The 17,117-nt window shown below is 38.1% G+C and overlaps 1 protein-coding gene across 4 annotated transcripts in view; it reads left to right on the top strand.

Moving 5' to 3' along the window:
• The window catches only part of RAD18 (RAD18 E3 ubiquitin protein ligase), a 79,990-nt gene that overhangs the window by 29,827 nt on the left and 33,046 nt on the right, over positions 1-17,117 (top strand). For all 4 annotated transcript variants that reach the window (XM_084901969.1, XM_084901968.1, XM_084901970.1 and 1 more), the window contains 2 exons: positions 6,532-6,608; positions 7,803-7,863. In XM_084901969.1, coding sequence (XP_084758095.1) covers positions 6,532-6,608; positions 7,803-7,863 — 138 coding nt within the window. The remainder of the gene's footprint in view (positions 1-6,531; positions 6,609-7,802; positions 7,864-17,117) is intronic.

Below are 17,117 nucleotides of genomic sequence, written 5' to 3'. Positions count from 1 at the left end.
CACTTATGGGTAAAGCTGTCATGAACACGGGCTTACAGATTTTTGCATTTCTCTGGGATAAATATTCAGGAGTAGAATTGCTGTGTCACGTGAGTTATGTATACTTAAAAATATAAAAAATTTCCAGCCTGTTTTTTTTTTTTTTTTAATTTATTGATTTTTCACAGAGAGGAAGAGAGAGGGATAGAGAGTTAGAAACATCGATGAGAGAGAATCATCGATCAGCTGCCTCTTGCACACCCCCTACTGGGGATGTGCCTGCAACCAAGGTACATGCCCTTGACCGGAATCGAACCCGGGACCTTTCAGTCCTCCCGCTGACGCTCTATCCACTGAGCCAAATCGGTCCCAGCCCAGCCTGTTTTTTAATGGCTACATCATTTCGTCTGCTGTGAGAAGTTCATTAGCTCTTTTCAGCCTTTAACTTGTTTTTAGGACTGAGGGGCAACTTCCAGGCTTTTTACAAGCAGAGCTGGAAACTGGAAGTTCATTTCATTTAAATTGATATTAATAGAAGTCTGTATAAAAACATTTTAATACCATATAAATATACCATAAAAAACAGGTGGCTTTCTGTGACTGACTTCTTTCACTTAACATATTTTCAAGGTTTATCCATGGTCAGTACCTCATTTGTTTTTATTGCTGAACAATATTTCATTGTATAGATATGCCACATTTTTTGCCCATTCATCAATTGATTGACATCTGGGATTTTTCCACATTTTGGCTGTTATGGCTAATCCTGCTGTGAACATTCTTGTACACGCTTTTATGTGAACATACGCTTTTATTTCTCTTGGATATGTACTTAGGAATGGAATTGCTGTGTCTGCTGGTAACTCTCTGAGCATTTTGAGGAATTGCCAGACTGTTTTCCAGTGTGGCTACAACATTTTACATCCCACTAGTGGTGGGTGAGGGTTCCAGTTTCTTTATATAGTTGCTACGTTATTCTGTCTTTCCTATTACAACCATCCTAGTGGGTGTGAAGTGATATGTAATTATGCTTTTGATTTGCATTACATTGATTTTTGAATATTAAGCACACCATTTGTCTTTAGCAAGTAATTTATCCATTTTATCTAAGTTGATGAATTTATAGTTTACCAACTTAAAAAAATAATATTCCTTCATTAGCCTTATAATGTCTGTGGGATCTGTGGTAATGTCCTGTCTTTCATTTTTGATATTAGAAATGTGTCTTCCTTTTGTTTTTTTTTCTTCTTGGTTGGATTACTTATAGGTTAACAATTTCTTTGATTTTTTCAAAGAACCAACTATCAATTTCATTTTTTTCTCATTTTTTGTCTATTTTGTATTTCATTGAATTCCACTTTTTTCTTTTTTGTTTTCATTGAATTGAACTGTGACCTTCTGGTTCCATAGGTTGACACTCAGCCACTGAGCATGCCAGCTGGGCTACATATTTTTTTTTTTAGTCTGAGAGTAAGTTGTATAATCTTAACTCTTTTGTTGTTGTTGTTGTTAATCCTTACTTGGAGATATTTTTTCCATTGAGTTTTAAGAGAGAGTGGAAGGGAGGGAAGAAGGGAGAGGAAGTGGGGAGAGAGAGAAACATTGACTGATTGGTTGCCTCCTACATGTGCCCCAACCAGGCTTGGTATTGAACCTGCAACCCAGGTACGTGCCCTTGACCAAGAATGGAACTTGAGACCCTTTGGTGCTCCAGGGGATGCTCTTACCACTGATTGGGACCCAACATCCAGGACTAATCTTGACTCTATCCCTAAATATTTATTGTGTATTTCCTAAGAAAAAGGATATTCTCTCTTATATAATTATCAATCTCAGTAAATTAAACTTTGTTAGAGTATTTTATTATCTCAATTCCAGTTTCAGCAATGGACCCAAAAATGGCTTTGTAGATTTTCTTTCCCTCCAGTGATGATCTGGTTTTGGATCACATACTGCATTCAGTTGTAATATCTGTTCAATCTTTTTCACTTTGGAACAATTCCTCAGCCTTTCTTTGTCTTTTTATGACATTGGCATTTTAAAAGAATATAGTCTTTGTGTGTTTTTTTTTCCTCCCACAAATAAAATGTTTCTCATTTTGACTTTGTCTAATATTTTCTTATAATAACATTCAGGTTGCACATTCCTGAATGTTGATGAATTTCTGGCTCCCCCTTCCTGTATTTGATTGGTTTCAATACTCAATGAACACGATATAGTAATGTTCTGTCCTTTTCAGAACATCAGTCACAGCCAGAGGTTTTCAACATTTTTGTGCCCCTCAATGTGATTGCAGTTTTGATCATATTGTCAATTTCTCCATTGTATAGTCTCCCCCTTGATACTAATAAGAAGTCTGTATAAAAACATTTTAATGCCATATAAATATTTTATATATCATTAAAATTTTACCCCAGTATTTAGCATTTATTAGTAATTTTATCTTCTCTATGGTAGTTGCAAATGATGATTTTCTAACTTCAGCACTACTTTCACATTTGCTGGTTGCCACTTGCCATGATTCTGAAAACAAAAGCCCTCTTGTTTTTCTTTCTTTGTCTACAATCAATGTAGACTCACATATTTATAACTTACTGTCACCCTTATATTGGTTTTATATTTTTTTCAGATTTGGCTAGTGGGAGCTTCTTTATTTTATATAAATGTATTTTATACGTGTGTGTGTGTGTGTGTGTGTGTGTGTGTGTATCCTATCTAATAAAAGAGTAATATGCAAATTGGCCATACCTCCGCTATGCCCACAAGCCAAACTCACTAGCTAATTAGGAGTGAATATGCAAATAAACACAACCAAGATGGCTGCGGCCACGGAGAGCAGGAGGGAGGCTTGGGTTTTCCCTGCGATGAAGGAAACCAAGCTTTCTGCCTGCCTTTGCCAGCCTAAGCCTCCACTCAATGCTACAATGTTTCAATGATAGATGATAAATAAATCCCAACAAAAATAGTGGCAGCCTTGGAGCTGGAGAGAGCAGGAGGCTAGGGTTGCCCCTGGTGATGGAAGAAGCCAAACTTCTGCAGCCCTGGTCAGCCTAGGTCTCCACTCCAGGCTACAAAGTTTCAATTATAGAAGATAAATAAATCCCAACAGAAATGGCTGCCCCCACAGAGCAAGTAGAAGGCGAAGGCTTAGCTCTGCTCCAGGCTACAAAGTTTCAATTGTAGAATATAAATAAATTCCAGATACCAGAGCCTCCCTTGGGTCGCGGGTGGTGGTGGTGGAGGGACATGGCCAGCCTGCAAACCACCACAGACCCCTTGCCCAGGCCACCCCATGCCCCAAGGGAACCCCCATCCTGAATCCAGGGCACCCTTCAGGGCAAACCAGCCTGCCCCCACCCATGCACCAGGCCTCTATCCTATCTAATAAAAGATAATATGCAGATTGACCATCACTCCAACACACAAGATTGCTGCCCCCATGTGGTCAAAGATCCTGTCCCTATGTGGACACAAGATGGCCACCAGGGGAGGGCCATTAGGAGGGACCAGGCCTGCAAGGGAGGGCAGTTGTGGGCAATCAGGCAAACAGGGGAGAGCAGTTTGGAGGGACCAAGCCTGCAAGGGAGGGCTGTTGGGGGCGATCAGGCCTGCAGGGGAGGACAGTTCCAGGGGACCAAGCCTGCAGGGGAGGGCAGTTTGGGGGGACCAAGCCTGCAGGGCAGGACAGTTCAGGGGGACCAGGCCTGCAGGGGAGGGCAGTTGGGGGCGACCAGCCTGTCAGGGGAGCAGTTAGGCATCAATCAGGCTGGCAGGGGAGTGGTTAGGGGCAATTAGGAAGGCAGGCAGGTGAGCAATTGGGAGCCAACAGTCTTGGATTGTGAGAGGGATGTCCGATAGTCGGCTATCCCTCAAGGGGTATGAGATTGGAGAGGGTGCAGGCTGGACTGAGGGACACTCCAAACCCCCTCCCCCTGCCCTGTGCACGAATTTTGTGCACCTGGCCTCTAGTGTGTGTGTGTGTGTGTGTGTGTGTGTGTGTGTGTATGTATGTATGTATGTATATATATTTATATGTATATATAATTAGACCGGACGACCTTCTGGATGAAGCCAGGGCTGTGAGGGAAGCCCAGGTCCTCGATGCCAGAGGGAAGCTGGTACCAGCCAGGGAAAGGAAGGCCTACTCTTGTACGATATTTGTGCATCGGGCCTTTAGAGTGTGTGTGTGTGTGTGTGTGTGTGTGTGTGTGTGTAGTATCAGCCATTTGCCTTCGGATCTTTGCTTCTTATTTTTTTGCAAACCAAGATATGTTGCCTTTGCTTCTAGGTGTTTTCAACCTATGGAACTCAGGAATATATTCATACATAAACATATGCATACATGTGTATGCACACATTTAAGTCCACTTGAAATCAAGAGAACATACTAACACTTCTACTTTGAATCCAACCTCATAGGATTCTTCATTAACTTTCTCTCTTCCTTATTTGTATTTCTCTTTTTCCACAGGGAGAATCTTTCTTCCCAGGAGCATCAGGACATTTACTAATTATTCAAGTCTATAATACATTTAAAATACTTTCACAATTGTTCCATCTGTACTACTACACAACTGCAAAACATACCTTCTTTGCAAAACAAAGAATTCCAGATTTGAAAAAAAAAAATTTTTTTTTACTGTTCTCTATCCACTCTTCCCTCTTCCCTCCTCCCTGGCCTTTCAGTACAAGGAATTAATAACTTAAATGTAACTTTTAAAATATGTATTTTTATAATATACCTATGACTATCATAAAAGTATTATATACAATAGTAGTTTTGTCAGCTTTTGTTTTAAGAGTGTTTCTAGTTGCTTGTTGAAGCATTTTTATGATGTGCTTTAAAATTCTTGTCAGATAATTCCAACTTCTGAGTCATCTTAAGTGTTGTCATCTGTTGATTGTCTTTTCTCATTCATGCTTCTTAGTATATTGTGTCCTGGACATTTTGAGTATGATGTTATGAGATTCTAGAACCTATTTAAATATTCTGTTTTAGCAGGCAGCCACCCTGTTTTTTGGTTAGCGTGCAGATCCTGGCCTACTTTTGTGAGCTGTGGTTCTTATGACAATTTACAATAGTTTTCAGAGCTCATGTAGTATTATTCTGGTCTATATCTTGTAATTGCTATCTGGAGGACACTCTGAAACCTGGAATTCCACACTGTGATTCAGTTCTCAAACCTTTTGCCATATTCTATACTTTTAGTTAGGGGTGTGTCCAGGACTTCCTGTGCAGGTTTAAAGAATGCTTTTCTCCAGGTTTTTCTTGGGGCTTTTCCCACCCTTGTTCCTGTTGGTGGTTCTGGGTTGCATGCTTAACCAAAGAATAGTCTCAGATATATAGAAGATAAAAGAAAAATCGGAGACCTCATAGTGGTGCTGTTCCTCAAATTATTAGATCCTTAGTTCATTTTCCTCCTTCCACTATTCAGAGTTCTCTTATTATTGTGTTATATTTAGAATGTTTGGTTATGCATAATGGGGGAGAATATGAAAACTGAGAAGGCAGTGAGTGAGTCTATATCTTGTTTAAATCCAGAAGTTCTTGTTTATATATTTTAAATTTCTGTTTCAGGTGCAAACACATTGGAGATTATGTCTAGTGAATTGACCCCTTCATATAATTTTCCTCTTTATTCCTGTTAACATTCATTGTTCTGAAGTCTCTTGTGCCTCATGTTAATTTAGCTATTTCACGTTTTTTAAAATTTGTATTATATTTATATGATATATCTCTTTCCATACTTTATTTTGACCTATCTATGCCTTTTATTTAAAACTAGAGGCCCTGTGCACAAAAATTCGTGCACTTGGGTGGGAGGGGTGAGTAGTCCCTCAGCCTGGCCTGGCCTGTACCCCCTCGCAGTCCGGGAGCTCTTGGGGGATGTCCAACTGACAGCTTAGACCTGCTCCCCACGGGCCTTCCTCTGCAGGAGGTGACTGGTGGGCCGATCAGGGAACAGTGTGGTTGGCTGGCGAATGGCTGGCTATTCCCCCAATCGCCCCTCTGCCACCACTGGTTGCTGCTGACCCCTGATTGCCATTCCCTCCCTCTGCCTGTGGGCACCTGCCTTGGCTGGCGTGGCGTCTTCCACTCTCTGGCCCTGCTCCCCTGCTGACTGGTTGTTCTGCTGTTCGGCCGATTTGCATATTAGGCTTTTATTATATAGGATGGGTTCTCTGTTGAAAGCATATAGTGTGGCCTTTCTCTTCTTATCTGATCTTCATTCTCTGTCTCTTATTGGTACTTTCGGACATTTACATTTAATGTAATTATATACAATTGATTTTAACCATAACATATTGCCAAATGTTTGTTTACATACTTTTTGTTTCTTTCACCCTTTTTTGCTGTCTTTTGGATTGAGTATTTTTATCATATCTTATTTTTACTATTGGCTTATTGTTATTATTTTGTTGTTGTTAATGCTCACCTGAGGGTATTTTTTTCATTGATATTTACAGAGAATGAAAATGAAAGAGGGAAAGAGAGAGGGAGGGACGGAGAGACATAATTAACATTGGCTATATGTGTTTATATTTTAACAGCTGCTGAAATAGTTCAAGAACTTGAAAATATGGAGAAGACTAGGATGCGTCTTGAAGCTAGTAAACTCAATGAAAGAGTATGTTATGGTCTATTTCACTATCGGGGTAGAAATAAAGGAAAGTTGAATACTCTCCTGACATTAAAGCAAGCCAGAATGTACTAGAACACATTTCCACTTAATATATTATGATTTACCAGCAGCTCATTTTTAACACAAAACTCTATCATATTTAGCAGTCTTCTGGCACAGAATGCAATCTAGAGTTTATTAATGGGTTATAGTCCTTAGAGAAAGCATATGCATACATACCCAGTAGCCTTTATATTGGCCCTTTCTCTGCTCATTGTATTTGATAAGCTATTAACCTTTGGTGCCCTTACCATCTTCATCTGTAAAATTTTGGGATTGAACTCTATGATCTCTAAGATCCCCTTTTAGCTCTGGCATTCTGCAATTCCATGATTGTCCTGATTGAGAAATTAAGTAATTGTAGGAGTTTATAGAATATCTATTGAGCTTATTGAGGGAATTAGAAACCTAAAATGTTTCACTATTGCTTTCCTCTAGCATGATGACCCAAAACTTGAGGAAAGGATGTCAAGGCAGTGTTTTGAGCTCTCTCAAGTAGACTTTTCCCCCTAGACCATCCATAATGTGTTTGTAGCGGGGAGTGAGCTTATAAGCAGTAGTAGGAAAAAATGAGATTTGCATTAACTTTATTACTGAGTGTGAACTGTAAGATGGAGATGGTAGTAAGTCATGTAAGTACACCTTTGGTTTCTTAAGTCTCAGATGTGAAAAAGTGGAACTATAAATGTAATATTTATTGTATTTTTCCTATATATTACATTTCTTATAGATTTGGGGAAGTTAGGCTGGGAAAGATAGAAGGCAGACAAGAAAATCTGCCTTATTAATGATCTGCTAAATGTCTCCAGTTTTGTAGTTTCAAGTGTTTTGTAGTTTGTTGTATTAATGAATGTGAAAAAAATTACCTATTGAAAAAAGGAAATTTAATTGTTGTATTAATACTTTATGTATTCATGTTGCATTTTCTACATGAATGAGAAATAAGTAATGAGTAAAATATAAATTAATTATATTCAAAGGAAATACTCAGGAGTTACTTTTCCTAGGTCTATGTGAAACAGAAATGAGTGATTATTTTATTCTATTTAAACATCCACATTTGAGATTTTAAAGTTTATAGTACTGATTTCTATTTTTGTCATTTAATGAATTTTTAATGAGGAATTTTTATTATTTTAGGTAATGGTTTTTACAAAGGACCACACAGAAAAGGAAATAGACGAAATCCATAGTAAATACCGTAAGTTGTAGGAGGTTTTCTCTATTTGCAAAGAATTTGGGTTGCAGTTTTTATCTTAAAGTTTTAAAATAAATTTTTTATATTAATGTTTGGTACACACTTATCTTGTTAATATTACTTAAGAGACTGAATTTTAGTTGTGCTTACTCAGATAGGGACTTTTTTATAAGTCAGTGTGCCTGCTTTTTTCATTTGTAACTAGCATTCTACTTCGAGCTTATCACTAAGCACTTTGCAAATATTAATTAGTTGCTCTCAAAGCATCTTGTGAGAAGAAAATAGGATCAAAATGGAAACATTTCTGACTTTCCTGTCCTCAAGCCACTCAATGACAATACTGTAAAGAATTTCAGCACTAATAGCTTGCAAATTTGTGCCAAAAAAGAGTTTTCATTTTATTAGGCACCTACAACTTCCTAACTTTATCACTTCCTTTTTCTTAAATGGCCTTTGTGTATATCTTTCCTATGGCTAACACATTACTGTTTTATCTGTTAGGAAGCTGTTACCCTTTGTTCGATTGGTCTGTTTTTAGCTTAACTTTAAGTGGTTGGCAAACAGTAGATAGTTAATAAATAGTGGTTGAATGAGTATACCACACATACAATGTTTTGGTTGTGCTAAGAGAATGTTGTCTTCTTTTTTCAGTTCTTAAGTTTTGAAGGGACAGATTCAGTAGTGATCTATTTGGGGAGGGAGGATGCAGTAGTACACAGACACTAGATGTAGGTGTGATGACCTGTGCTGAACAACAAAAGTCATTTCTCTGTTGCTAGAAAGATAAAAATATATTTTATTGATTTTTTACAGAGAGGAAGGGAGCGGGATAGAGAGCTAGGAGAAACATCGATGAGAGAGAAACATCGACCAGCTGCCTCCTGCACACCACCAACCGGAGATGTGCCCGCAGTCAATGTACATGCCCTTGACCAGAATCGAACCTGGGACCCTTCAGTCCGCAGACCGACATTCTATCCACTGAGCCAAACCGGATTTGGCGATTTTTTTTTTTTAATCAACTTTTGGAAAGCCAAAGTGATTTTTCTTGAGACAAGAGGTAGAGACAACCTAGTGCTCACTGATTTGGCAAAATTAAGGCCTGTAACAATAAGGAAAACAGAAAATTTGCATGAAGAGAAAGTAATTTAAATCACTAAAAGAGTGGTATCTAACAAATATGCCTCACTAAGAAAGAAGTGGATTTGATGCAGGCAAGACAATATACAAATATCTATTGCCCACTATTAAATATCTAGAAATAGATATCTAAATATCTAAAAATATCTAAAAAAAAAAAACTTTACTAAATAGATCATGTTAAACTAATTGGTTTAGCCCTCAGTATATACTTAAAAAAACACACAAAAAAAAACACACAACTGTCAGGCTCTTCTAAAGCCTAAGTTCTTATTATTTAGTCATACATTTTGATTTAGTGTTTGGCTCTAAATATACTATTGATTTCTTTTAAACATTTTAATTAATGTTTTACATGCATGTAGTTTTTATTGTTTTTTTAAATTTTATTTTAAAGAGGGAGGATTGGGTGGGGAGAGAGAAGAAGAAGAAGGAGAGAGGAGCTGGAGGGGCAGAGGGGGGGCACCCTAGGAATCTGCGGAAGGTTCACCTGTGTATTCAGTCAGCATACAAAGTATTTTTCTGACTGTTACTGAAGAAGGACCAGGACCCGGTGGGTCTGCCCTGGCATGGTCTGGAAATAGGATTCTTCTGAGGTGTTTCAGGAAAAGAATTTAAGACTAGCACATAGGAGGAATTTAAGCGGCAAGATTTATTAGAGTGAGCGAGGTCGTACACCCTTGGAGAGGCCTAGAGCAGACTGGCTGTAGTAGCGGCCTCGTGAACAGAGGCAAAAGGAGAGTCCTCTGCCACTGCTTGCTGCTCCCCTGGTGGCAAGTCTGGTGGGGATCCTCAGACTTTAGGAGAAAAGAAGGCAAAAAGTACGTGCCCAAAAGTACAGCATGAGTGTGCTCCAGAGAGGGCACGCACGCTGGATTTTTTGTCTAGCTTCTATATATTTCCTTGAGCTCGGAAAAGAGCAGCCTTTCTTTTTAACTCTTCAGCCTTCAATCCCTTTCCTGATTTTTTCCTAGGCAGTGCCCATGCCCTCCCCATCCAATCCCTTTCCTGGATCTCCTGGGTTTTTGTGTCCTTACCCTATTAGATGTTCCCCCAGACTTCCCCAGGCTAGTCCCCTCCCCTTTACGGTTGCCATTTTGGCTTCTAATGCTCATACACTCATTCTTTCTCCTTCCCTGCTCAACCAGCTGGAATGGTGCAGGTTGCTCCTGGGGTGACTGAAAAGTTTCTGCCTGGAGTGACTGAAACTGTCCTTTTCTAGTTAATCTGGCTTGATCAGGTATCTGGTTCCGTTTGCTCCCTTCCTTTTTGTTAATGTCTAACAAGCTGCCTACTGTAACATGACCACAATAGAATTAAGTTGGAAATCAGTAACAAAGCCTCCTGGAAATCTGCCAAATATTTGGAAACTAAGCAACACACTTCCAAATAACTCATGGATCAAAGGAAAATTAAAACCAAGAAATTTCAAAATTATTTATTAACTTGTTTAAAAATAACAAATCCATTTACACATTAACATAACCTGATAGAAAATAATGTTCCTGAAACAAAACACACAAAAAATCAAAATAAATAGAATTTTCTACTAACCCAGATAGCATAACAGAGACTAAATTTACTTTCCTTCATTAATAAACTAGAAAACCAGATTAAATATATGCAACAGTGGGTTTTTTTAGATGCTGGGGGAAAGTATCACAGGATTGTGATTCCTGAAGGAAGGAAAACAAATCGGAGAGCTCTCCAGTTCCAGAGCTTACTGTCTAGCGGCAGTTTTAGGCTTTGGGTAAGGAGAACCCCAAAATAATCTGGTGGATCACTGAGTAGGTAAACCGGCAATGAAAGTTGTGGGAGGCCAAGGTGGCTAGAATTTGTGGGACAGCTTACCAGAGAAGAGAGAACCTCAAAGAGATGAGAGCTCTATATGATACATAGAAGATCCTGTTAAGCTTTTGGCTGCCTAGCAATTTGTGCCTGAGGCTAGGAAAGGGCTAACTGAAGGGATTAGCTACCAAACAGTTTCTGGAGTTCACACAGGGTCTGGAACAATTTGAATTCATCACAAGCCCTAGTACAGAAAAAACACAACGACGCACACACCTCACAATATTTGGGGATATCAGACAGAATCCTCAGAAAGATATTATTCCTTTAGCAGCTGGGCTAACCTAATCTACCTTAGGGCCAGATAATAAATATTTTAGGCTTTGCAGGCTATATCTGGTCTTTGTCAAATGTTCTATTTGTTAACACATCTTTATAAAGTTATAAAAAGCATTCTCAGCTAGAGAGCCATACAAAAATATGCCATAGATTGGATTTGGCCTTTGGGCAGTTATTTATTGTCCTCTTTACATTAATGGTTGTACTAATTTCCTCTTTTCACTAATGGTTGTACTAAATTTTTTTTTTTTTAAATAGACTTTACGTTTTAGAGTAAAAACGCAATATTGAGGGGGAAATGCAGCGAGTTCCTATATCTCCCCTGGTGCACAGATGCACCATCTCTCCTACCATAACATCCCTCAACAGATGGCAGGAGAGATGGTGCATCTGTGACACTGACACGTCATTATCACAAAGTGCATAGTTTACAGTAGGGTTCACTCTTGGTGGTATATATTCTATGGGTTTTAACAAATATATAATGACATGTATCTGTCATTATCTTATCATACAGAATACTCACTGCTTTATTTATTTATTGATCCCTCCTTCCTAGCCCCTGACAACCACTTACCTTTTCAATGTCTTTATAGTTTTTTCTTTTCCAGAATGTCATATAATTGAAATTATATAGTATATGGTCTTTTCAAATTGTCTTCTTTCTCAGTAATATGCATTTCAGGTTCTCAATGTCTTTTTCTGACTTGATAGCTCATTTCTTTTTAGCCTTAAACAATATTCCATTTTCTGGATGTACTATAGTGTATCAATTTACCTAATACTTAATAATCAACTTACCTATTGCTTCTTTTGGCAGTTATTTAAAAAGTTCCTTATGTTCTTGTGCAGGTTTTTGTGTGAACATAAGTTTCAATATATTTGGATAAATACAAATATTTATCCTAAGGCATGTGAGTGCTAGATCATAAGGTATCTTTAGTTTTGTAAGAACTTGTATTTTAAATCTCTATACCATTTTGCATTCCCACTAGCAAAGAATAAGAGTTACTGTTGCTTCTCATCCTTACTTGCATTTGGGTTTTTGCCATTCTAATACAATTATCTACTGATATATGATGTTGAGCATTTTTCATATGGTTATTTGCATCTATATATCTTTTTCCAGGAAGTGTCTGTTCAGATCTTGGGCCCATTTTAAATATATATATTGGGTCGGCAGCTAAGTAATTGCGGGTTTCACACATATATGGCTTCAGTTGAATTTTTAGTTTGCAGACGTAGTACAAATGTAAAACACATTTTGTTATCTGATAGTTGGCTATTCAGCTGTTAATCAGTAAAAAAAGTTTTTTGATCTGTTTTGTAGTTTTCGTTTGGCGTTCTTTGAAAAATGGAAAATCAAAAGGAACATTTTCGTCATATTTTGCTTTTTTATTTCTGCAAAGGGAAAACGCATCGCAAGCTCATAAAAAGTTATGTGCTGTTTATGGTGACGAAGCCTTAAAAGAACGGCAGTGTCAAAATTGGTTTGCCAAATTTCGTTCTGGTGATTTTTCACTCAAAGATGAAAAACGCTCTGGTCGTCCAGTTGAAGTTGATGACGCCCTAATCAAAGCAATAATCAATTCGGACTGTCACAGTACAACACGTGAGATTGCAGAGAAGCTTCATGTATCACATACATGCATTGAAAATCACTTAAAACAACTTAGCTATGTTCAAAAACTCGATACATGGGTTCCTCACGAACTGAAAGAATCACAGTTAACGCAACGCATTAGCAGCTGCAATTTGCTAAAGAAACGTAATGAAAATGATCCATTTTTAAAACAACTGATAACTGGCGATGAAAAATGGGTTGTTTACAACAATATCAAGCGGAAAAGATCGTGGAGCAGGCCAGGTGAACCAACTCAAACAACATCAAAAGCTGATATTCATCAAAAGAAGGTTTTGTTATCAGTTTGGTGGGATTACAAAGGAATTGTCTACTTTGAACTCTTACCACCCAACCGAACGATCAATTCTGATGTCTACATTGAACAACTAACGAAATTAAACAATGCAGTTGAAGAAAAGTGGCCCGAATTGACAAATCGAAAAGGTGTTGTATTCCATCATGACAATGCAAGGCCACACACATCTTTGGTCACTCGGCAAAAATTAATGGAGCTTGGTTGGGATGTTTTGCCACATCCACCATATAGTCCTGACCTTGCACCATCTGATTACTTTTTGTTTCGATCTTTACAAAACTCCTTGAATGGTAAAAATTTCAATAATGATGATGATGTCAAATCGTACCTGATTCAGTTTTTTGCTAATAAAAACCAGAAGTTTTTTGAACGTGGGATTATGATGCTGCCTGAAAGATGGCAAAAGGTCATTGATCAAAATGGGCAATACATTACAGAATAAAGTTATTTAGTTCCATGAAAAAATTGTCTTTGATTTTCTTTAAAAAATCCGCAATTACTTAGTTGCCGACCCAATATATTATTGATTTTTACAGAGAGGAAGGGAGAAGGATAGAGAGTTAGAAACATCAATGAGAGAGAAACATCGACCAGCTGCCTCCTGCACATTCCCTACTGGGGATGTGCTGCAACCAAGGTGTGTGCCCTTGACCAGAATCGAACTTGGGACCCTTTTGTCCACAGGCCAACACTCTATCCACTGAGCAAAACTGGCCAGGACTGGCCCATTTTTAAAATTAGGTCATTCATTTTCTTGAGTTTTGGAAGTTCTTTGTGTATTTTGGATAACAGTCCTTTATCAGATATATCTTTTGCAAATATTTTTTCCTGGTCTGCGGCTTGTCTTCTTATTATCTTCATAATCTGCCCTATTAAATATTGAAAGCAAGCCTTGAAATTACTCAGTTACTTCCAAGTAGCTTGATATTCTTCAGAACAAAATGTAATACAATTTAAGGATAGAACAAAATTAGCAACCAAGAAAATAAAATTAATAGTATTATCCTATTGAAATTACCAGGAATTCAAAGAAGCAGAAAAATTAGATTCATGGAAATGAGAAATTTTAATTAATAAAACCAAACCCAGGAATGACAGATGATGAGACTAGTTGACAGAAATGTTAAAACAGCATGTATAAATATGTTCCATATGTCAAGAAGGAAGAATTAAGTGGGTTCCTGCTGAGGTGAGAAATGGATGATATAAAAAAACTCAAATGCAATTCATTTTATGATAAATATACCTGAATTGAAATATACACTAGATGAAGTAAAAACAGATTAAGCTATATAAAACTGAATGAAAATACTTCATATCAATGTGGAATGCAGCTAAAGTAGAGCTTAGAGGGAAATGTATAATGTGAAATACTTGTATTAGAAAAGAGAAGAGGTTTTTTTAAAAAATATTTTTATTGACTTTATTTTATTTTTATTTTATTGATTTTTTTACATAGAGGAAGAGAGAGGGATAGAGAGTTAGAAACATTAATGAGAGAGAATCATCGATCAGTTGTCTCTTGCACACCTACTGGGGATGTGCCCGCAACCAACGTTCATGCCCTTGACCGGAATTGAACCTGGTACGCTTCAGTCCGTAGGCCGATGCTCTATCCATTGAGCTAAACCGGTTTCAGCAGAGAAGAGGTTTTAAATTAGATATCTATGCCTAGCTGATGCCCAAGGTGCAGGCAAGCCTTGGATGGCGGCTGCCCAGCCGCCCAGAGCTGCCTGAGGCTTAGGTAACCAGGGCCAGCCGAGGCTTGCGCTGCTAGCAGTGGTGGCAGCAGAGGTGTGATGGGGACATCTCCTTCCCCTGATCACTGGGTTGCCTCCCACCTCTGAGGGTTCCCAGACTATGAGAGGGGACAGGCTGGGCTGAGGGACCCCCACCCCCTCCAGTGCATGAATTTTCATGCACCAGGCCTCTAGTCTATATAATAAAAGCCTAAGTTACCATTACGGTGGAATGACCAGAACAGCTGGTCGCTATCATGTGCACTGACCACCAGGGGGTAAATGCTCAACACAGGAACTGCCTGTTGGTGGTTAGTGCACTTCCACAGGGGGAGTGCTGCTCGGCCAGAAGATGGTCTTATGGCTGGCACGCACAGTGTGGTGGCGGGACCATAGCAGGTGAGCAGGTGGGAGTAAGGAGTGAGGGGTCCCGGACTACAAGAGGGATGTCTGCCTCTCCCCATGGAGAGTGGGCCTAAGTTGGAGGGTGGGCATCCCCCAAGAGGTCCTGGACTGTGAGAAGGCACAGGCCGGGCTGAGAGGACACACACACACACACACACACACACACACACACACACACCCCAGTGCACCAATTTTGTGTACCGGACCTCTAGTATTACGAATAAAAGAGGGGAGACTACTAAGTATCCTTCTGATATTAAAGGAATAATAAAGGGAATAATATGAATAACTTTTTACCATTAAATATGAGAACACAAGAAGTGGATGAATTCCTCGAAAGACAAATTACTAAACCTTAAGAAGAAATAGATAAGCTAACTAGTCCTATATCCTATATCTATTAAATAAAGTGAATTTGCATTCCCAATGAAAACTTCAGTTCCAAATGGCTGCACTGGTGAATTCAATGAAACACATAAGGAAAGAAATAATACCAACTCCACACAAATTCTTCTAGAAAATTGAAATGGAAGAAATGCTTTTTACTTCATTTTAGAGGCTCAGTTTCCATGAAACAAAACTAGATGGAGACAGTATGATAAAAGTTCTGGCCAATATTCTTAATGAACATAGATGCAAAAATCCTTTACAAAATTTTAATAAATGAAATCTAGCAGTACATAGAAAGGATAATACATTGTAAACAAGTGGGATTTATCCTAAGAATACAAGATTGGTTTAATGTTAGAAAAATAATATAATTCTATTAACATACAAAAAAAAAAAACCTGTATGTGATTTTCTAAGTAGATACAGAATAAGCATTTGTAAAATTGATCATCCACTTATATTAAAACTTTCACTAAACTAGAATTTCTTCAATCTGATAAAGTATATTTATTAAAAAGTTATACCTACCAGCATATGTAATAGTGAAATATTAAATGTTTTTCCTCTGACTTGGAAAAAAGTAGAGATGTTTATCCTTATCACTTTACTCAATATTGTACTATAAATCCTAGCCTGTGATAAGGTAAGAAAGAAAAATAATATGTGATTTGAAAGGAAGAAATAAAACTTTATTCATAGTCAATGAATATGCTTATCTTTTATAAATAGTATAAATCATAAAAGAAAAAAATGAAAGAAAATATAAATGTTATTAAAATTAAAAACACCTTTTCAGAAGACAAATATGAAAATGAAAAAGCAAGCCACAGATTACAAGAAGATGTAAAATTTATATTTAACAAAGTTTTGGCATTTATAATATATATAAAGAACTCTTTTTTAAAATTTTTAATCCTCACAGGAGGATATTTTCTCCATTGATTTTTTTAGAGAGAGAGTAGAAGGGAGGATGGGGAAGAGAGAAGAAGGGGTAGGGGGGAAGAAACATCGATTGGTTGCCTCCTGCACAGGAATTGAACCCTCAACCCTTTGATACGTGGGCTAATGCTCTACCACTGAACCACACAGGCCAGGACTATATAAAGTGCTCTTACAGCCCTAGTTGGTTTGGCTCAGTGGATAGAGCTTTGGCTTGTGGATTGAAGGGTCCCAGGTTCGATTCTGGTCAAGGACACATGCCCAGGTTGAGGGCTTGGTCCCCACTGGGGGGTGTGCAGAAGGCCACCAATCAGTGATTCTCTGTCATCATTGATTTTCTGTCTCTCCCTCTCCCTTATCTCTGAAATCAGTAAAATATATATTTTAAAAAAGGACTCCTACAATTCAATAATAAGGCATATGCCACATTTTAAAAAATATATACTTTATTGATTTTTTACAGAGAGAGAAAGAGAGAGGGATAGAGAGTTAGAAACATCGATGAGAGAGAAACATCCATCAGCTGCCTCCTGCACACCCCTATAGGGGATGTGCCCGCAACCAAGGTATATGTCCT

Source organism: Pipistrellus hanaki (assembly GCF_964339955.1).
Source record: "Pipistrellus hanaki genome assembly, chromosome: 13".
Classification (NCBI taxonomy): domain Eukaryota; kingdom Metazoa; phylum Chordata; class Mammalia; order Chiroptera; family Vespertilionidae; genus Pipistrellus; species Pipistrellus hanaki.
Note: the sequence above shows the minus strand (reverse complement) of the source record. Positions and strands in the feature narration are given on the sequence as shown.